The 21,243-nt window shown below is 62.1% G+C and overlaps 2 protein-coding genes across 2 annotated transcripts; one reads left to right on the forward strand and one right to left on the reverse strand.

Annotated features, from left to right (window-relative positions):
• Positions 1-5,907: 5,907 nt before the first annotated feature.
• On the forward strand, positions 5,908-9,604 carry GPR37L1 (G protein-coupled receptor 37 like 1). Its single transcript, XM_062211444.1, has 2 exons — positions 5,908-6,519; positions 8,810-9,604. The coding sequence occupies exons 1-2, from the start codon at positions 5,908-5,910 to the stop codon at positions 9,602-9,604; spliced, it is 1,407 nt and encodes a 468-aa protein (XP_062067428.1).
• A 2,766-nt stretch (positions 9,605-12,370) lies between these two features.
• ARL8A (ADP ribosylation factor like GTPase 8A) lies at positions 12,371-19,883 on the reverse strand. The gene is made up of 7 exons (XM_062211595.1): positions 19,708-19,883; positions 15,662-15,742; positions 15,370-15,443; positions 14,500-14,593; positions 13,992-14,059; positions 13,743-13,813; positions 12,371-13,425 (listed from the first exon to the last, which is right to left on the reverse strand). The coding sequence occupies exons 1-7, from the start codon at positions 19,828-19,830 to the stop codon at positions 13,376-13,378; spliced, it is 561 nt and encodes a 186-aa protein (XP_062067579.1). The 5' UTR covers positions 19,831-19,883; the 3' UTR covers positions 12,371-13,375.
• Positions 19,884-21,243: the final 1,360 nt, after the last annotated feature.

Consider the following 21,243-nt stretch of genomic DNA (forward strand, 5'->3'; position numbering starts at 1 on the left):
TTCATTTCCAGACCTCAGGCCCAGGGTAATAGTCCTTACCTTTCACCAAGGAAGAAATCAAAGAAAAATGAGGTCCCTGAGCACACGGCAGCCTGATCTAACCCTCCATGCCCCGCGTCACCGTCTGTTCTATTTTACTAAGACATTTGAAAAACAGAGTGATGGAGAGGGAGGGAGAGGGCGAGCTGTTTCATCTGCTGGTTCACTCCTCAGTGTCTTCAAGAGCTGGGGCTGGGCCAGGCTGAAGCCAGGAGCCTGGCACTCCATCCAGGTCTCCCACACGGGTGGCAGGGGTCCAGGTACCCCGCCATCATCTGCTGCCTTCCCAGGTGCATTAGTGGGAAACTTCGGTGGAAGTGGAGCAGCTGGGAGGCGACCTGGTGCCCCTGTGGGATGCCAGCGTCCCAGGTGGTGGCTTTACCGCTGAAGCACCTTTGCCGGCCCCAATGTCACAATGTACAGATTTGTTATTCGCAGTTTAGTTTTATTCAGGGGACAGAGGTCCGGCCCAGCCAGTCGCTGCTTCCCACGTATCTAGGACAACGACTGGCTGGCATGTAGTAGGTGTCCAACAAATCTGTGTACTACGCATGGGAGTGCTCACTGCTGACCCCCGGGGCTAACGGGTGACAGAGCTGGGAGCAGACCTCTGACCTCCTGCTCTTGGCACACATGTTCTCCCCAGGGGCCCTTTGCTGTCCCCTTGGGCGCAGGAGCCCAGAGTAAGGAGGAGGACCACAAAGGGAAGCCTGCAGGTCAGACTGTCTACACCGCCCGCCCCAGCACCAGTCTGAGTCACGGCCCCGATCAGGCTTGGAACCCTGGGAGCTGGAAGGACTTTGCCCTCCCTGCCTCTCTGTGCCTCAGTCTCCAAATCCATAGCATGAACACCGGAAGAGTGTGCTGCCTCCTGGGGTAGTTGGGAGGCCAGTGAGTTAACTCCAGCCGAGAGCTAACATCCATCGGGCACCCTGTGCCCCAGATACTGTTCCCATGGTTGCATGGAGAACTCATTTGATCTTCACAGGAAGGCCTGACATTAGCTCCATGTCCCAGACAGGGACGCTGGGCACAGAAGCCAAGTCCTTGGCCAGGTTCATGCACACAGCCTGCGAGCGGCAGAGCCGGCAGGAGCTCTGGGCAGGAGAACGCACGGTCCGTGGCATCCATCCCGTAAAGCACTAACACCTGTTACTTTCGCGGGCAGCCTGTCCACGTGTGCCCAGAACCCTCACCTCATTGGGCGCCAGGGACAGCCCCCGCCCGTCTCCCACCCTGTCCACCCCAGCACCGTTTCTGTCGCAGGCACTGGGGAAACTCCCAGGGGAATTCCTGGGAGCCGAGGGAGGCCGTCCTGGGACCTGGCTTGCTCTGAGCAAGGCTGATGCCTCTGGCTGGGCACAGAGAACAGCCTCGTCCTTACAGAGGGGTGGTGGAGGATGAGAGCTCCCTGGGGACCCCGGCAGGTCACCCCAGGAGAGGAGGGAAACTGAGGCACATCCCACCAGCCCCTTTGACCTCTGCTCCTGGGGACACCTCTCAGCTCCGCTCGATGGCCTCAGGGCAGAAATTCTGTGGGTGGGGCGTGGGTGTAGCCTGATGCTTTGGGGTCCGGGGTGAAGCCGGCAGGCAGACCCTTAGCTCTGTCACTGGACGTTTGGCTCCACCTAGTGGCCTCTTGTATTCTCACCGCACCGACAGAGACCAACATGGGGGTAGGGTAGCAGGTGGGAGAGTTCCACAGAGGGAGGGGCGGCTGTAGACCACAGCAAGGTGTTATCCCCTGCATGAGGAACCAGAAGAGAGGGGCTGGTAGGCTCCAGACACAGAGAAAAGATGACGTCATGGAAAGGGTGGCTGCCCAGCTTGCACTGTGTCTATGTGTCGAAACTCTGCACTGTACCCCTTTAAAACATGCAAGTATGCGGCACTATGCGGCACTGTGTCCTGGCCGCTCCGCTTCCCATCCAGCTCCCTGCTAATGCACCTGGGAAGGCAGTGGAAGGTGGCTCAAGTCCTTGGGCCCCTGCCACTTCCGTGGGAGACCCGGATGAGCCCTGTGTTCCTGGCTTCAGCCCCATCCTTTGCAGTCATTTAAGGAGTGAGCTGGCTGATGAAGGACTCTCTCCCTTTCTTTCTGTTTCTCTGTGAGGGTCTACACTGCGGGGGCAGGTGCCTGTGGAGCACAGACCCCCGGCAGAGATGGCGTGGCCGTGACCTGGCTTTGGCCCTGACTTCTCCAGTCTTTAGTTTCCACTTCTGCAAAGTAAGAGGGCTGGTGTAGGTGGTCTCGAGGGTCTCTCCCCATGTTAACATTTTCTAAGGCTTCACAAAGAGTGACTGGGGCTGGTGTTGTGGCGTTGAGGGTAAAGCCGCCATCTGCGACACTGGCATCCCACATGGTCACCAACCAGCACTGGTTGATGTCCCAGCTGCTTCACTTCTGATCCAGCTCCCTGCTAACGGCCTGAGAAAGCAGTGGGAGATGGTCCAAGCATTGGGCTCTTGCATCCACATGGGAGACCTGGAGGAAGCTCCTGGCTCCTGGCTTGGTCTGCCCACATGCAAGATTCAGAAGAAGCTTCTGGGGGGCCGGCGCTGTGGCGTAGTGGGTAAAGCTGCAGGGCTGACATCCCATATGGGTACTGGTTTGAGTCCCAGCTGCTCCATTTCCGATCCAGCTCTCTGCTATGGCCTGGGAAAGCAGCACAAGATGGCCCAAGTCCTTGGGCCCCTACACCCATGTGAAAGACCTGGAAGAAGCTTGTGGCTCCTGGCTCCTGGCTTTGGATCAGCATAGCTCTGCACATTGCGGACATTCGGGGAGTGAACCAGTGGATGGAAGACCTCTCTCTCTCTCTCTCTCTCTCTCTGCCTCTCCTTCTCTCTCTGTATAACTCTGACTTTCAAATAAATAAATCTTAAAAAAAAAAAAAAAGAAGAAGAAGAAGCTTCTGGCTCCTGGTTTTGGTCTGGCCCAGTGCTGGCCATTGCGGCCATCTGGGGAGTGAACCAGCAGATGGAAGCTCTCTCTCTCTTTCTCTCCATCTCTCTGTGTGACTCTTTCACAAGTCTCAGCTTTGGGGTTGGACAAAGCTGTATTTGGATCCCAGCTGTGTGTCCTCGGGTAAGTCCCTTTACCTCTCTGAGCCTGGGAAAATAACAAAAAGACTCAAATGTTTACACAGCACTGCCCCGGGATGAGAGCTCAGGTAATGGCGCTGGTGGTGCTAATGGCGATTTTGTAGCCAAACAGCCACGCCAAGAGGCAGGAGGCCCGGCGCCTAATGCTGCCGGGGCTGCTGGGGGCAGGGCGGACCCGACTCGCTCTGGGGATTTGGGAAGCGAGAGTGTCTCCTGAGCATGGTGCAGGGGCCACGGGGGCGGTGACAAGGAAGGCGAAGACAGGCCCTCACCAACTATCTTTTCTTCTTCTTGGGTGCGGGGCCCCTCTGGCTAGGCTGGGGGCCTTCTCCAGTGGGAAGTGTCTTGTGGAAGTTGCGTCCACTCTGGGAGACACCCCGGGTCACGTTTGCCATCTGCCCGTGTGAGCAACTCCCACCCCTGGCTGGACAGGCCCAGTTTCTCTTCTCTTTTTCTTGTCTCAAGGAGCCGGAGAGCACAGCTGCCTGCCCCCTTCCTATTTGATGCCATTGTCTTCTCCAGAGCTCCCTCCTCTGCTGCCTGGGCCAGGTGGGCGACCCCAGGCCTTGCCCTGCTGCCCGCCATGCATACATGCTGAAGCCCACGTCGCCATGCCCAGCAGTTCTTCCCTGCGACTCAACCCCAGGAACCCGTGGCACACAGACTTCCATACGTGCAGAGCAGCATCCCCAGATACACACCAGGGGCTCCAGATCTTCCCTGCACGGGGCGGGTATCCACCCATGCCCGGGTCAGCCGTGAGTACTCCCTCCACAGCCGGCGCAGGTGCAGGCGCAGGAGTCGATGCTGCTGGTTTTCTGGAATCTCGGCTTCTCTCCGACTGCTTTGCATCCCCCGGCTCAGCTCCCAGAGCCTGCCTTGGTCATGCCCCTGTTCCTCTCCATCGCCTTTGGGATGGGATCCTCAGCTCTGTGGCCTGGCACACAAGGTCCCTTCTGGTCCCTCCCCTGCCGATCTCTGCAAGTGCTTTGCCCTAAATGCCCAGGACTCTCCCAGAGTCCTCTGTGTTCCAGCTTCCTCGCCACACTCGCTGTTCTGCAGGCATGGCTGGAGCCCCCTTCCTCCCTGCGGTCTGTCCAGCAAGCTCACAGCCCATATTCAAATGTCACCCTGGGTGGTGACAGACTGGCAGGTTCCTCCAGGCTCCTTTGGGCACCCTCGCCATTGTGGTCATTGCCTTTTTTTTTTTTTATTAATTAATTAATTTCAAAGTCAGAGTTACACAAAGAAGGAGAGGCAGAGAGAGAGAGAGAGAGAGAGAGAGAAAGAGAGAGAGGTCTTCCATCCACTGGTTCACTACCCAATTGGCTGCAATGGCCAGAGTTGTGCCTATCCAAAGCCAGGAGCCAGGAGCCTCTTCCAGGTCTCCCATGCAGGTGCAGGGGTCCAAGGACTTGGGCCATCTTCTACTGCTTTCCCAGGCCACAGCAGGGAGCTGGATCAGAAGTGGAGCACCTGGGACTCGAACCAGCGTCCATATGGATGCCAGCACTACAGGCGGTGGTCCCACCAGCTACATCACAGCACCAGCCCCAGGCCCTCACGTTCTAGTGCATCTACCATGCTCAGCTGGAGCTGTTCATTACCCCCTTGGGAATGAAGCCACTCGCTGGACAGGTCTCTCGCACTTCTGCAAAGAGTGTCGCGCGTGCAGCAGGCACTCAGCCAGCATGTGATCCTGACAACGTCCATCCACCTTGTGTCTGCCTCGGTTGTGGTTAACATTTTTGTCGTGGCACATGGATTAAGGCACTGCTTGCAACACTGGCATCCGGTGTCGGAGTGCTGGCTGGAGCTCTGACTGTTGGGCATCCAATCCAGCTCCCTGCTAATGTGCTTGGGAAAGCAAGTACTTGGGCCCCTGCCACTCATCTGGGACTTCAGGAAGGAGTTCCTGGCTCGTGGCTTCAGCCTGGCCCAGACTTGACGCTTGTGGCCATTTGAGGAGTGAAACAGGGGCTGGAACTCTCTCTGTCTCTTCCTTTCCTATGCATATGCCTTTCAGATAAAAAAAATATCAAAAAAGTAAATTTCAGTTGTTGGGGGTGGGCTCTGTGGTGCAGTGGTGAGGCTGCTGTTTGGAGAACTCGTGTCGTGGTCCCACCTCTGCTTCTGATCCAGCTGCCTGCTACAGCCCAGCCCAGGAGGCAGCAGGTGAGCCTTGCCACGCACATGGAGACCTGGGTGGAGCTCCTGGCTCCTGGCTTGGGCCTGGCCCAGCCCCAGCTGTTGCGCACATTTAGGAGCGAACCATAAGACAGAAGGTCTCTCTGTTGTTGTGCCTTTCAAGTAAATTGAAATTTCAGATTTTGAGGGAGCGTGGCGAGGGGTCCACCGAGAAACCAGTTGAGTGCTGGGACCCAGAAAATCGCAGGAATCGCTCAGCTTTGTATGTGGGTGCTGCCTGGAGTCAAGCAGAACCAGGGGACCTGTGCCCCACTTCTGGTTCTGCCCCTGCCTCGGGGGGTCACCCTGGGGCAGGCTGAGCTGCCCTGGTTGTGTGGGGCCCAAAAGGGTGTTCTGGGGAGGAAGAGCTGTGTGAGGGCAGCAGAGACTGCTCAGTGTCCAGCAGAGGGCCCTGCCCAGCCCGTGGCCGGGAGGGTGGGAGGGAGGGCCGGCCACGGCAGACGCCTGACCAGGGGCGGACCAGCTGCCAGCTGCCTCTCTCCGTTCTGCCCAGCGCTTGCAGCCTTTGCCTCACCTGCTCTCCCCGGGCAGCGGCTGCCTCCTGCTCATCCGGCCATGCGCTGGCTGTGGCCCCTGGCCGTCTCTCTCGCTGCGGCGTCGGCCACCGGCCTGTACGGTGTCTTGGGCAGGTCCAGAGCCGAGGAGGCCCAGGAGCAGCAGGGCCGAGCCAGGAGAGGCACTGAGGATGAGAAGGCCAAGGGCGTGCAGCACTACGTGCCTGAGGAGTGGGCTGAGTACCCCCGGCCCATCCGCCCTGCTGGTCTGCAGCCCACCGAGCCCTTGGTGGCCACCAGCCCCCTCCCGGACAAGGACAGAGGCACGCCAGGCAGCGGGCAGCAGCTGAGGGCCAACCTGACGGGGTCCCCGGGCCAGAGGCTGCGGATTCAGAACCCCCTGTACCCGGTGACCGAGAGCTCCTACAGCGCCTACGCCGTCATGCTCCTGGCCCTGGTGGTATTTGCCGTGGGCATCGTGGGCAACCTGTCGGTCATGTGCATCGTGTGGCACAGCTACTACCTGAAGAGCGCCTGGAACTCCATCCTCGCCAGCCTGGCCCTCTGGGACTTCCTGGTCCTCTTCTTCTGCCTCCCTGTGGTCGTCTTCAATGAAGTCACCAAGCAGAGGCTGCTGGGGGACATCTCTTGCCGGGCCGTGCCCTTTGTGGAGGTGAGTGTGGGGCCCCGGGAAGCTGAGCTGCGGCCTGGACCTGCTGCCCCTCCTCTGTCTCGGGGGTGGGGTGTAGGTTGGGGTGAGCGTGGCGCTGGTTCTGGGGGCTCTCAGCAGACCCTGGTGGGCAGGTGTGTGGGGTCCCATGTTCCAGCCCTGCCTGCTCCCCTGCTTTGGCCTTGCACACATCTTCCCTTTCTCTAGACCCTGCACTGGCTCTCCCTGCTCCACCCTCCCCGTGTCCACACCGAGACATCACCCCACCCTTTGTGCGCCCATGGCCGCAGCCCAGTGCCCACATCTCCCTTCTTTCCTGCCTGGCATCCTGTCTCCCCGCAGGGAGCCCCCTACCCTCCCACAGTCCCTCCCCACTCAAGTGAGTGCCCCCACCAGAAGGAAAGGCCCTTCCTTGCTGTGACTTATTGTCACAGCCTCCTGCGCCCTCTCTGAAGGGGGAGACCTGGTTTGAGCTCTGTCCCTGTCACTCACCTCTTCTCTCCAATTTCCCCATCGCCCAACTGGGGTAGACCAGATGGTCCTTCCAGCCAGCCTGTTCTATGATTGCTGAGTCTCCCCCAGCACCCTCATTTCCATGTTAACATGAACACAAGTGTGTCGGAGCGTGTGCAAACCACACAGAGATGCCTTCGCCAAAACGTGGCAAAAATACACCAATGTCTTTGCAAGGAGGCAAGACACAGCAAGATGGCTCTCTGCGTAAGAACACGGGACAAGCAGGCAGCCTCGTAGATTCAGCTCTGTGGGGTAAGGATGGGGACTTGCGGCTGCGGCCTCTCTGTGAAGGCTGGTGTCCCTCTGGGGCACGCGCTGAGTGATGCAGGGGACCGGCCTGGCTGAGGAGTGGTCAGGGGCAGGCGCTGGGACACAGGTCCTGTTCCCAGCCCTGTTCCTGGTCACCGTAGTGGACTGGCCTTTGGCAGCTCCACAGTTGGAGCCGTCTTTTGCTTCCCAACCCAGGGAGACCGCCTACTGGTGGCCCAAGGGGGCTCCACCTCACAAGAAGCCCCTCCGTGTGGGAGCAGCCTGGGGTCCTAGTCCCTCACATCGTGCTCAGAGCCCAGGGGCCGGGCAGGCTCCTCATGGGACTCTGGGTCAGGCAGACTGGGTCTGGAGTGGGCTCTGCCCCACTAGCCCAGGGACCTTGCCGAGTCGCTTAACCTGCCTGAATTTCAAGTTCCTCACCTGCAAATTGGCGCTGATAGTAATGATAGCGATCCGAACGAATTCTCGAAGGATTAAGTGGGGGAATTTCTTGAATATTAGCAGTGGTCTATACCTGGGAGTGGACCACGGTGCGGGGGGCAGGACGGCAGACAAGAGCCCTGTCTTGCATGTGGCTGGCAGGTCAGTGACCGTGGGTCCCCACAGGCCTCCCAGGCCACCTGCTCATGCCCCCCGGCGGACACAGATGACCCAGAGGCCTGTCAGGTCCTCCCTCTGGGCTGGGGGTGGGCAGGAGTCACAAGGCAGCACCAGGAGGAAATGGGGGGAGGCAGCTTGGAGCAAAACTTGGGACGTTTCTGGCGCTGTCGGCAAGGAGGAGAGAGGCGAGTGTTTTTGCCAGGGGCTGCAGGCCGATCCGCTGCTGGCCGGGGCTTCCCGGCAGGGCTCCCACAAAGGACACTGGGACGCTGAGCTCATAAGGGGGGAACTGTGTGGCTCCCTCCCCTCCCCCCGGCAGAGGAGGAAGCGTCTGGCCAGGCGGGGCCTGGGGGCCTGGGCGTGCAGCCCCCAGTGTGCTGGGACATTACTTGAGGGCTCCAGAGGGGGCGGGCACTCCCCCACACCCCCGGCCCCATGCTCTTTGGCACTTCTGTCCCTGCTACCCTGGCTTCTTCCTCTGGCTCATAGGGAGACGTTCCTGTAGGGGTGGGGCTGCTCAGGACAGGGCGGGTGCGAGGGTGTTAGAGCCCTGTTCCCAAGACCACCCACCCGGTCAATGCCCACGGTGAGGGGCTGAGGGGCAAGGAATGGCTATCCCACGACTAGGTCTTGGTTCTTCCTTTGAGAGGAACTCCCAGGCCCTTCGTGGGGTCTCAGGGTCTTGGGAGGCAGCGAGTTGGTCAGCGGTGGCCAGGGGCTGCGTGTGCCATCCTCATCTCTGCCATTCAGTTTCCTCCTCTGTGGGACGGCTGAGCAAGGGTTTGTGCACGAAAGGCGCCCTATGCTCCCATGCCCACCCCTCGGAGCCCAGGGCTCTTCCCCCCACCCCCGTGCATGCGCGCCTTGACCAGGGGCCTCTCCCCCGCCCCCACGTCCTCGCCCGCAGGTGTCCTGTCTGGGAGTCACCACCTTCAGCCTGTGTGCCCTGGGCATCGACCGCTTCCACGTGGCCACCAGCACCCTGCCTAAGGTGAGGCCCATCGAGCGCTGTCAGTCGATCCTGGCCAAGCTGGCCGTCATCTGGGTGGGCTCCATGACACTGGCCGTGCCCGAGCTCCTGCTGTGGCAGCTGGCACAGGAGCCCTCCCCTGCCTGGGGCTCCGAGGACTCGTGTGTGATGAAGCCCTCTGCCAGCCTGCCCGAGTCCCTGTACTCGCTGGTGATGACCTACCAGAACGCCCGCATGTGGTGGTACTTTGGCTGCTACTTCTGCCTGCCCATCCTCTTCACCGTCACCTGCCAGCTGGTGACGTGGCGGGTGCGGGGCCCGCCGGGACGCAAGCACGAGCAGTGTGAGAGCCAGCTCAACCGCACCGTGGTGGGCCTGACCGTGGTCTACGCCTTCTGCGCGCTGCCGGAGAACGTGTGCAACGTGACGGTGGCCTACCTCTCCCCGGAGCTCAGCCGCCAGACGCTGGGCCTGCTGGGCCTGGTCACCCAGTTCTCCATCTTCTTCAAGGGCGCCATCACGCCCGTACTCCTGCTGTGCATCTGTAGGCCGCTGGGCCAGGCCTTCCTGGACTGCTGCTGCTGCTGCTGCTGTGACCAGTGTGCGGGCGCCTCCGAGGCCTCGGCGCCCAGCGGCGGCTCGGACAAGCTCAAGGCCGAGGCGTCCTCCTCCCTCTACTTCCACGAGCCCAGGGAGTCGCCCCCGCTCCTGCCCCTGGGTACCCCGTGCTGAGGCCAGGCCCCCGGAGGAGCGGGATCAGGTGGGGGGCATGGGGGAGGCGATGCTTCTTCCCTTGTGGGGAAGGCGTGCTGCCTACAAGGGGGCCTGGGTTCCTCTCACTGAGGCTTGGGGATGTCCAAGCCCCCCCCAAGCCTGGCCTCTCCTGTCCCTCGTGGGGGCTTCCACGGGTGGGTGGTGATGCTTCTGGGTCCTGAGAACTGTCTGGAAGCCCCACCAGCTGTGAACCCGCAATTCACCTGCCCGCCCTGGTCCCAGCCCCACGCCCCTGTCCCTGTGTTAACTGTGAGCTCTCCAAGTGTCACCTCCCTCTGCTACTCCCGGGCCCTGTTCTGGAATGGAGGGCCCTGGGGGGCAGGGGCAGGACCACCTCTGTCCCCTCCCCCCTCCCTTCTTTCTTTGGGTGCCCTGGGCTGCCTAGCCCCCTCCTTAGGTGCTTGTTCTAGAAGGCAATCTGTGACCAGCAATAAACTAGGTAGAACTATCCCGGTGCCCAGCGCATGTTCTGGGGCTGTGTCCTGGCAGCACCCACATGCATCCCGGGGGCACGCCCCCCTCACCCACCTTTGGCCCTGCCTCATGCCCTGCACAGCCCTTGAGGGACAGAGAGGATAGAGGGCTTGGGGAGCTGGGGGAGGGAGCCCTCGCTGTGGCTCAACCCCAGCGGTCCCCGGAAGTCAGCAGGCTGCCCAGCAGTCTGGTGTGGAGCCCCTTCTGCTCCCCACAAAGCCCCCATTCAAGGCAACCCTCGGCTTTCCTGTGCCCACAGCCTCTCGCTGTGAGCTGCTCCTGCTGTGTCTTAGGACGGCCTGTTTCGCCTGCACAAGGCGCAGCTGCCCGTCCTCTGCCTGCCCCACCCCCAGCCACCCCAGCCCCTGCCCCCATCTGCACAGACCCTGCAGCTCCTCCTGCTGGTCCACCCTTGAAGGCCCACCCCCCTCTGGGTTCTTCCAGACCCACCTCACCAGGTGGGGCCCTGAACATCCCAAATGGCTGTCCCCCAACCCCCACAGCCTCCAACTGCACCTGCCTGGCCAAGCCCAGCTCCCCTGCCCCAACCCCCTCCCCAGTGCGGAGCAGGAAGGAGCCAGGCTGGGGGGCAGGGGACTCCGAGTGCCCCGCCCATGCCCCTTGGCCTCAGACTCCCTCTGCCCCCTCCTGGAGATCTTAACAGCCTTGTTCTCTCGCTGGCACCCACCCCAGGGCCCGGTGACGCCAAGAGAGAGGGAGGCTGTTGCTAGGCGACGGCTGCCATGCACACACCCTGTTGTGCTGGGGAATGACACCCACCCTGTTGCCACGGAAACCAAAGCCCCCAGCTTCGCCTGCAGAAGCTGACTGGGGAGGGGACAGGTCGCAGAGGGCCCAAGGCTTGCCCTGTGGAGTGGCCAGGGCTGCGCCCCCCGCCCCCATCCCCCAGTCCTCTGTGCACCAGCGGCTTCCTTCTGGAAGCAGCGAGGGGGTTGGGGGGAGCCGAGGTGGGAGCTGAGGGGCAGGAAAGGGGCGCCCGCGCATCCTGTTTGGGGGCCTCTGCACAAGAGCACCCCCCACCCTCCCTCCCGCGGGCTGGCCGGCTCAGGGCTGGCGGGGTGGGGGAAGGCAGAGGAGGCAAGGCCCTGCCGTCGCCGCCTCCCAGTCCTGCCGACGCGCACGGCTTACAGAATCGGTCAGCAGGCCGAGGCGGCCTTGGAAAATGGCCACTGTCCCCGAGCCAGGCCAGCTGGGCACAATGTGGGGTTTGTTGCTCAGGGGTCCCAGGCTCGCCGTGGGGCAGCGCTGGCTCGGTGGTGGGTGGTGGACTTGAATACGGATGCTCAGAGGGGGCACTGAGGTCCACCCTGCTGGGGGCAGACAGCAGCCCTGGTGCCAGGTGGTGGGCGAGCAGCACCGCCCCCAGCCTCCCCCCTGCCTGGGGCAATCACCTCGTCCCACTCACAGCCCCCTCCTTCATGCGGGGAATTGTGAGCCAGGGACTTAACTGTGCCCGTCGGCTTGCTGGCCACAGCGCCCTTGCTGGGGGCACGACAGGACCTGAGAAAGGCAGCTCTCCCTCAGCTGTCCCCACGTGAGCTGCCCGTGGCCCTGTCCCGGGACCATCCTGCAGCGCCAGTGGGGAGCTGGGCCAGGCGTTCTGCAGGGGCCTGCTCCATTTTCCAGGGTGGAGGGGCGGTGGAGCGGAGGAGGCGGGACTTCCTCTAAAACTGGGTCAAGATGGCCTCGATCAGAGTGAGCAGCCCCACAAGGCTCTGAGGGCCAGGGGAGAGGCACCAGGGTGGTCCCCCCGCCCCCCCGGGGACACCCACAGCGGACAGGAGGAGGCCCAGCTCTGCAGGCCCAAGCTACCCCATGAGGACCATGGAAAGGTTCCGGGCTCGGGCTCGGGGGCAGGGACAGAGTTCTGGTCCGGCCCAATCTGGCTACAGGTGAGCTCCTGGGCCTGGGGGAAAGGAGCTGACTGCAGGGAAACCAATGGGTCCCTGTGCGGGCCACACCCCTGCCTGCTCCCCCCCCCCCCCCCCCAGCCCTAGCCCCAGCCCCAGATCTCCATAGCGCCATGTGGCGGCTGCCCCCTCGGCACAGCGCTGACAAGAGGAGGAGAACGCCACGCCATGGTCCGGACACACGGGCAGGGCCGCGTGTGAAGTGCCCCTTGCTGTGGTGCCAGCCTGCACCTGCCCCGTGGCCGTGGCTCCGTGCCGGGGCCCGGTGTCGGCCACCCCACGCCACCTGCAGAAGAAGAGCCACCACCGCACACACCCCCAACACAAAATCGGTCATTTATTTTGTTTCTGTAGTTATTAGGAGGCAAAAAAATGTACAGTTACAAGATCGTTTTCCCAACAGAGGTTAAATGTGAGCTGAAAAGTGTAAAAAAAGGAAGAGGAACATCACTTTACAAATCATTAAATTAAACAAACGAACAAACAAAACCCAAAGGACCAGCCCCCTATGCTGAGTTCTCTCCTTGTGCAACTCTGCGAAACGAGAACAGAAAACGAGGCAGGCCACAGAGCCGGGGGCCAGGGCCAGGCGGGAGGGAGGTGCTGGGCGGGGTGGATGCTGGCTCCGGCCCCTCAGGCCGGGGTAGGGTGGGGCCTCCGGCACCTGCTTGTGCTCCGTGGCCGCCCCCAAGGCTGGGTGTGGACAGGAGGCTCCTGCAGACGCTGCCAAGCTGGTGCCATTCAAGCACCGAGGGGCTGGGCCAGGCTGGGGCAGGAACAGGCAGGGCCGGGGGAAGGGCAGTCCCTGCCCCCCCCCCGTGCCAGCCGCCACCTCTCCCGACCTGAACGCGCCCCGGGCCGGCCCTACATCTCCTTTCTCCTCTCCAGACTGCACCCCCCCACCCCGGTCCAACGTGGCCCCTGCAGCATCAAATGGCTGATTTTAGTCTTTGCTTAAATTAAAAAATTAAAATATATATACATATATATACTGTACACACAGGACAAGAACAGAGAGTGTTGCCAAGGGAAGTGGGGGATGGGACAGGCGAGCAGTGCGGGCTGGGAGCCTGGGCTGTGGGTGGGGGGGAACAGGACTGGGGGAAGGGATGATGGCAGCGGAGGCGAGGGCTCCAGAAGGGGGGCAATTTATTTTACAATAAAAACAGGAGTTCAGACCTCAGCAGAACAGGACTCTGGGAGCCCACAGGGCCCCCCCCACACTGAGGGAGGCAGGGTGGGCGTGGGGGGGCGGGGATGGGCGGGGAGCTCGGCTTCAGGTTTTCATGACCACGGTCCCTGGGGCGGGAGGAGGGCTGCGGTCTCAGCTTCTCCGTGACTTTGAGTGCTGGATAAGCCACTGTAGGGTGATGTCTGGGTGGGGATAAAAGACAAGGTTACAAGGCCTCCATGTGCTGGGCACACTGGGCACGTGGCAGGAGGCTCAGAGCTTCCCCAAGTGCACCCAGGGGTCAGGCCCAGAGCACCACGCTCTCAGCAGTGCCGAGCAGGTGGCATGGCCTGCTAGGGGCCGGGCTGGGAGGATGCTCCGAGCCAGGGCTTCCGCGGCCTGTTCCACCAGCCCAGGGCCACAGAGCTCTGGGTCCTGAGCTACCACACCCAGGCATGCCTCCCGCCTGCTTCCCCCACTGCTGTTCCCCAGATGCCAGCCTCTCCCCAGACCCACGCACCGATGTTGTCCTTTTCTTTGCAGGAGATGGAGTAGCAGCAGATCTCTCGGTCCTGGATGGCAGACAGATTCCTAAAAGGGAGACCCGGGTGGTGTGTGTTGGGGCTAGGACAGCCGTGGGGGCTGCCGCGGGGAGAGTGAGGCTCTTCTGCCACCGTGTGGCAGATACTGAGAACAGCAACAAACCCGGCCTCCAGGGCAGGTGGCTGATAACTTAGGTGTAGGAAGCAGAGAGGGACACCAAACTCACATTTTCTCAATCAGCTCTTTCTCATCCAGTGCTCCTGGGAGGTCTCGCTTGTTGCCCAGGACCAAGACCTGCAGAGTGGGAAGACGAGGGTTAGGTCTTGCTAAAATTAGTTAAGATAAAAAGAGAGATCTTCTGTCCACAGGCTCACTCCCCAAATGCCTGCCAACGGCCAGGGCTGAGCCAGACAAGCCAAGAGCCAGGAGCTCCACCCAGGTCTCCCACACGGGCGGCAGGGTCCCAAGCACTGGAGCCATCTTCTGCTTCCTTCCCAGAAGCTGGATCAGAGGCTGGGACTCCAGCCAGCACGCTGATATGGGATGCAGGTATCCCAGGTGGCTTAACCCACTGCACCACAATGCTAGCCCCACCAAGTGGCATCTTAACTGTAGCGCCAAACGCCCACCCAGCTGGCTTCTGAGACCCCCATGTCCTCTGTGCAGCCCCCCCAGGTCTGGCTCTGCCCTGCCTCCAGGCATGCCCCACCCTGCCCACTCCCTCTAGTTCCTACTGGGATGCCCTGCAGCTGAGGTTTGTCCAGGAGGTTGTGGAGCTCATTCTTGGAGGCCTCGATCTTCTCCTGGTCGGCAGCGTCCACCATGTACCTGGGGAAGGGACGCGCATGTCGACACCCCAGGCCGGGAGGCAGGCAGGCAGGCAGCAAGGGGGGAGCTGCCGTCTGGAGCAGGAAACCTCTCGTTGCAGCCCGTCCCCGCCAGGCTGCGCAGCCTGACTCCAGGCTGATGCCAGTGCAGTTCTCTATCTGCGGCAGCGACTCCTGCACCCGGCCACATCCTGCCTCCCAAAGCCTGTGACGACAAAGCTGTGACTCCCGGGCAAAGCTTGGCCTTGCAGGATTAACTGTCAGTCCCCAGCCCCCTCCCAAAGTGACCCTCTTATGGTTTCATGGGAAGCCCGGATAATTTAGAATGAAAAAAGCAAAGGAAACCCCAGAACATTTTCCTGCAGCAAGATACTTTTAAAAATCAGGCTTTAAAAAAAAAAAAAAGAAAACCCTATTGTTTATTGTATCCAGAAAACAAAACAACCTATTGTTTGAAGAATAAAATCATTTTTCAAAAGCAAGGGAATGAATCAAAATTCAAGACAGCGGTGGTGGCTCTGGGCCACTGGGAGGCAGTGTGGCGGAAGGCACAGGTGCACCTGTTTGTGGAAACTGTGCTTCTAGCCTGGGTGGTGGGGGCCCTTGGCATTTAGCCAGGAGGACACGCAGACTAAAGGGGCAGGCAGAGAAGTGAGCTGTGAACCAAAGATTACGTCTGACCCACTTCTGTGCGTCTCAGGTGCTTGGAGGTGGCAGGGCTGGGGAAGCTGGGCAAGGCAGCCGAGTGCCGTGGGCCACGCCTTGCCAGGGACTTACACGATGGCGCTCACTCCTCGGCAGTAGCGCTCCCACATGCTGCGGAATCGGGGCTGTCCGCCGATGTCCCAGAGCTGAGCAAGAAGAAGGCGAGATGGCCCCCAGCTGGCAGGCAGCCCCTCCCACCCTCCCCCACCCCCCCACTCCCATCTCCCCACCCTTGTCACCCACTGTGTGAGCTAAGCTTCCCTCTCCTGGAGGGTGTTCCTCCCAGGAGACCCACAGCTTCCCCTCCCCCACACACCCACGGAGGTCACGCCCCCTGGCACCTGGCGCTCGGCCCCGCCCTCACCTTGATGGTCACGTTCCCTTTGGTGATTTTGCGCATGTTGAAGCCCACGGTGGGGATCATGTCCTCATTGAACTGCCCGGACTGCAGAGAGGAGCGAGAATTGCAGAGGCGCCAGCCCTGGCGGGGGTCACAGGGGCCGCCTTCTCGCTCTCCCTACCTAAAGCCCCTTTACTGGGGTCAGGAAGCACACCCCACCACCACCCTGGGCAAGGACCCCAAGCAGGTCATGTCTGGAGGGCGAGGGGGATCCCATGGGAGGCAGACACGCCAGTCAAACTGGCCCCCTCAAAGGCCATGCCCGCCCACCAGCCTCTGCATTAGCCCACTGTGCATGTTTGCACTGGCTGGGGGGCGGGTAACCGGATAATGGGGTCCTCCCCAGGGTCTGCCCCTGGGCCAGGAGCAGCCGGGGAGCGCAGCTACGTGGCAGCATGAGCAAGTGCCTGCCCGGACCGCGGTTCCACGCAGCATCGCTCATCTTCAAATGCCAACACTTTTCCCTTCTCCCCTCTAAAGTGTCGAATCTCTGGATGGTTCCAATGCACCTGCAGGCTTCGGATGGGGCGATGCCCAACGCCTTCCCCGGGGCCCCTCCACGCTGCCATGTGGGACACTTCTGCTTACCCCCCAGAAGCCGGCTGGGGGCAACAGCCTATCCCACCATCCCCTGTTCTGCCGGCATAGACAGCCTACCTGAAGACTTGGTGGGGGGTGGGGGGGGCGCCACCTGGACGGAAGCACATGACTGCCTTTTCCCTGCGGGAGACGCCCTTGGGCGAGGTGGGCACTGGGCACCTGTGGCTGATGGCCAGTGATAAGGTGCAGCAGGAGGCGTTCCCAGCCTGGGGCCCACGGTGGGCCTTCTGCGTGCCCCGAGCCTCCGAGTGCACAGGATGTGTGCGTGCAAATTTCAGCCCTCCCTGGGTGTCCACTGCGATGGGCTCCAGGACTGCCCTGCGATACCAAAGCCACAGAAGCTCACGTCCCACATCTAAGGGGCCTGAGGTCTGCGTGGGTGGCACAGCCCCCCGTACCCTTTCCTCTAGCTTCCTTACAAGACTGAATGCCACGTGAAGACTCTGTCAACAGGGCTTCCTCGGTGCCGTTTATGAAATGACAAGGAGAAAGTCTGAGCATGTTCCATACAGATGCATTTTTTTTTCTGCAACGATTTTCCATCCACAGCTGTTGACTTGGGGACGCAGAAGTGGCAGACACGAGGAGGCACTGCTCGCTTCTCTGGGGGAAAGGGTCCATAACTTTCCTCAGAGATCAAGATACTCAAAGGGCCCCAGAAATTAGGAGCCACTGAGCAACAGCGTGGCTGTTCTGGCTCAGTGATGGGGCTGGGGGCTGAATGTGGTGCAGCCCCGCTAGTCCCAGCAGGCTGCTGGCCTGTCCGGGTGGGTGCACCTGCTGGACTGAAGTTCCGCCCAGCCTTCATGTGCCTTGTGCAGTTGGGCTGGGTCAGAACATGGAATCTCTGGTCTGGAGGAGCTGAGACGAGACCCCTCACCCTCTCCAGGCCTTGGAGTTTCTGGCTGCAAAACCAGTGGCAGGTTTTGGTTTTCCAGGACTGGAGACAGAGGCTCCCCGAATGCTGGAGACGGCTTTGCCAGAGCGCAGGGAACCGCCATTGGTCTTCCATGACGACAGGTCCTACAGACTCCCAGGTGAGTGAGGAGCCTGGCCTCCACCAGCCCCAGCTGGTGACCATGGCAAGGGGGCTGCAGGGGGGACCTCCAGGGAGCCCAGCTCCCTGGCACCAGTTCAATTGTGCATCGCAGCTAAAGTGGCATGGAGGTGGGATTTTACTTCCCATTGCATGGCATCCAGCTCCACAGGGGGGCTGGACGCCACTGTAAGGCCCAGCCCCACCTCTCATCTCAGACTGGGATTCCCTGTCATTCCAGCTATCAGGGAGTTCTTTATAAGGAGCCCAAACCCCACCCTCCTCTAACTTGCACCACAGGGCAGCCTTCTCCATTTTTAAATATTTGCCAACGACCCCTGCTCTCCCCCGGGGCAAGACACCTCCCATCTTTGTTGCTAGAAACTTTTTCAGAAGTCACAAGGTCCGTCTTAGGTGCTTCGAAGCCTCGTAAGGTCTCTATAAAGTTTCCTCCCAGCTCCCATGCACCTGCTGAGGAGCCAGACACGCCAAACTGGGTTTCTACGGACAGCCAGATCTCATAGGATGAACAGAAAAGAACCCAGGAGGGAAAAAACGGAGACAAACACAGGCCATGTGAGTGGACCGCGGGGCTGCAGAGTCAGGGGTGGGCATGGGAACAGTGCCCGGGGGGCCTGATGGCTCATTTCTTTCTGGAAGGCGTTCGGCTGTGAGGATACAAAGGGTGGGCAGAGGGGCGGTGGCCGAGACGGCCCTGGAGCCTCGGATTCCAAGACACACAGCAGGCGCTGCTCTTTCTTTGGAGGCCCCTTCAGGGAAGGGGCATTGAGCCTGCCCTTTAAGGACATGCCAGCTAAAGTTGCCAATTTCACATTAAAAGAGGGAAGGCACGGCCTGGCCCAGCAGGGGGACAGTCCCCTGCACGCCAACAGCGACCCTGGCAGTGGGATTCGGGACTCTTAGAGTCTGTCCTGTGGGAGGCCCCCGCTGACTGGAGGGGAAGCTGCTCTGGGGTGGGGGGGACCGGATCCCCCTGCATCCCTGTGGACCCCTGCCCGGCACACGGGAGTGCTTCCTTCTCCCTGGGCTGAGCCACAGCTGAGCCTGCTTCTCCTCCTGGCCTTACCCTGCACACATGCCCCAGACAAGTCCCCCGGGGCCTGCCGAGCCAGGTGGGAGCACCAGTCAATGCCAAGTCTAAGACCCCGGGGCAAAGGTTAGCTCAGAGCATCATCCAGGCTTCAGCCTGGGCCTGGAGATGAGGAGGAGCCAGGAGCCAGCGGGAGGAAGAAGGGGGGGCACCTGCTCAGGCCATTTCAGGAAGGAAGCTGGTCCCCGGTCGTGTGACCGTGGGTGCCAGCCCCTCCAGCCTCCTGTCCACCCTCAGCCTCGGCCTGCGGAGTGACACAGTGCCCCTCTGACATCCTGGCCAACCACACAGGCAGGTGGTGGCCCCTCTGCCGGCCAGCCCCCAGTCCTGCTGACTCTTCCCATCAGCACCTCTGACCACTCTCAGGTTCTGGCAAAGCGGACACCCCCAGCCCCTGTCCCAAACCCTCCTGAGTCCCACAAGCCTGGGCCCGCCAGGCTGGGAAGCGCAGGCCGCAGGCCGCAGCCATGATGGCAACCTCGGCTCTCACACCCAGGGAGCTCATCTTCCCCTTTTCGAAAGAGATTTTAACTCTTTGCTCACCAGGCCCTGTCCCTGAAAGACTCTTGCCAACACACACCTCGGCCAGGGACGGGAGGCCCTCGCCCCCCCTGTCCCTTGTCCCCGGCCTGGGCAGCGCCCCTCCGACTCCCCCTCTGCACCCCGGTGGCAACTTCTGATGCAGCACTGTCTGTGCTGGGAGGCCACTGTCCCTGGACCCCTGCTGGACCTCACAGCAGCAGGGGGAGAGATGCCAGAGGAGGAGTCTGGGCGGGAGCCAAGGCCCTCAGCTGACCTCCCGGCCCCCAGGGGAGGCCTCCCCTCCCCCTCAATAAGGCCCGGCCTTCCCCTTGCAGCCAGGAGGGGTTAAACCCTCAGGGTGGGGCTAGGCTGGTCCAGGACCCCTCCCCAAACCGCGGCAGCCCCATCCTGCAGGCGCAGGGCGGGCAGGCCCCGGGCGCTTTCGCCCAGTCATGCCCCCTTGCGCGGGGTGGAGGGGGCCTGGCCTAGCCCGCGGCCGGTCCCTCCCACTGAAGACCCCCTCGGTACCGCCAACCCCCAGAGGGGCACCAGCCCTGCCTCTCTGTTCCCTCGCCGGCTCCCGGCCATGCCATTCCGCCCCAGGGCGGGACCGCGGGTCGCGCGCCTCCCGAGTCCCCCCAAGGGCCGTGCTAGGCCCCGAGCGCCCGGGCCGGCTCCTCCCCTGCCCGGCGGTGCCCGGCCATGCCCGGCCTTGCCAGGCGGCGTCCCCGGCCCGCCTACCGCGATCACGTTGACGAAGGTGGTCTTGCCCGAGTACTGCAGCCCCACCAGCGTGAGCTCCATCTCCTCCTTCCAGAACAGGGCCTTGAACCAGTCCAGCAGCTTATTGAACAAAGCGATCATGGTCGCCGCCGCCGGCCCCGCCCGGTGCCGGGTCCCCGCCGCCCCTCGCTGCCCTCGCGCTGCGGCCCCGAGCGGCCCCTCCCGGTGCGGCCCGGGTCCCGCTGCTCGGTGCGGGCGGAGGCTGGAGCGCGGCGGCCGACGACTCGCTGGCCCCGGATCCGCTCGCCGATGGGTGTGGCCTCGGCGCCTCCTCCTCCTCCTCCGCCGCCACCGCCCTCCCGCGCGGCCGGCCGCGTCCTGCTCGCGCCCGAGCGCGCGCTCCTCCCGCGCCCGGAGCCGCCCGGCGCCGCGGGTGGGTGGGCGTTGACGCGCAGGCTGGCGCCGGGGGGGGGGGGCACGTGGGGAGAAACACGGAACGGCGATTTTCCTCGCGTCCCCGCTCGCACCCTTGCTTCGCAGGGCGCAGTGGCACGGGGTGGGTGGGGGCCGCCGGGCAGGGCCACTTCCAGGTTGGAGTGGGGCGGCTCGCGCGAGTCCAGGACGCGAAGACGCGAGCGCCACCAACGCGAGGCAGCCGAGGCTTTTTGTTCCCGAACTCTCGCCCCTGAGCGCCTCTGGGTACTGACCCCCCCATAGCCACAACCTTGCCCCGCCCCAAAGTGAAACAGGTGCTTGAACTCCACCGTGGTTTGCAGTGTCGCAGCGGCGCCGAAGCCCACGTTAACCCCGGGCGAGCAGCGCCCTGCCCAAGGAAAGCCCTGTCCCCTTTGCGACTTCTCTGCAGCCACAGAGGTGATGGCGGGCGGTGTCCCGCAGGGGGCGGCCCCAGGGCCTGGGTAGCCCCAACCTAGGCTGGGGGTTCGGCAAGACTTGGTTTTCCAGTGAACTCAGCAGTGAATAAACTCTGAACACCAACCCTAACCCTGAAACCCACCCAGTGATCACACGGTTCCCAAAGTGGAGGAATCAGGAAGTGTTCGGCCAGCGTCAGGGTTAGGTGCCAGCGGCCTCTGCCCTTTAGAATCTTCTCTCCCGCTCCAGCGTGGGTGCAAGGGTCTGAGTGTCCCTGACCCTCCCGAAATTCACCTGCTGGAAATCTAATCCTGCAAGGGGGCGGTGTTAGGAGGGGCCTTGGAGAGGTGGTTAGGGGCTTACCCCTCCCCCTTACAAAAGATGCAGAGAGAGAGAGAGAGAGCAGCAAGCGAGTGGACACTATCATCACAGGACACAGAGAAGGTTCTGCCCGTGAGCCACAGGCCTCCTCCAGGCACTGACTCGGCAGGTGCCGTGAACGCCGCGGCCTTAGGAACTGTGAGAGATACGTGCACTTCACCGGCACTGGGTGTCTGGTTTTTTGTTATGGCGGCCTCAGCAGGCTGAGCCGGTGCACCTCCGCCTCCCTGTCCAAGTTCACTTCAGTTGCGCTTTGTCTGACGTCCTTGGAGCTGCCAGGAGACTGCATGTGCTAGGCCA

The sequence above is a fragment of the Lepus europaeus genome, chromosome 14, assembly GCF_033115175.1.
Source record: "Lepus europaeus isolate LE1 chromosome 14, mLepTim1.pri, whole genome shotgun sequence".
In the NCBI taxonomy this organism is placed as follows: Eukaryota; Metazoa; Chordata; class Mammalia; order Lagomorpha; family Leporidae; genus Lepus; species Lepus europaeus.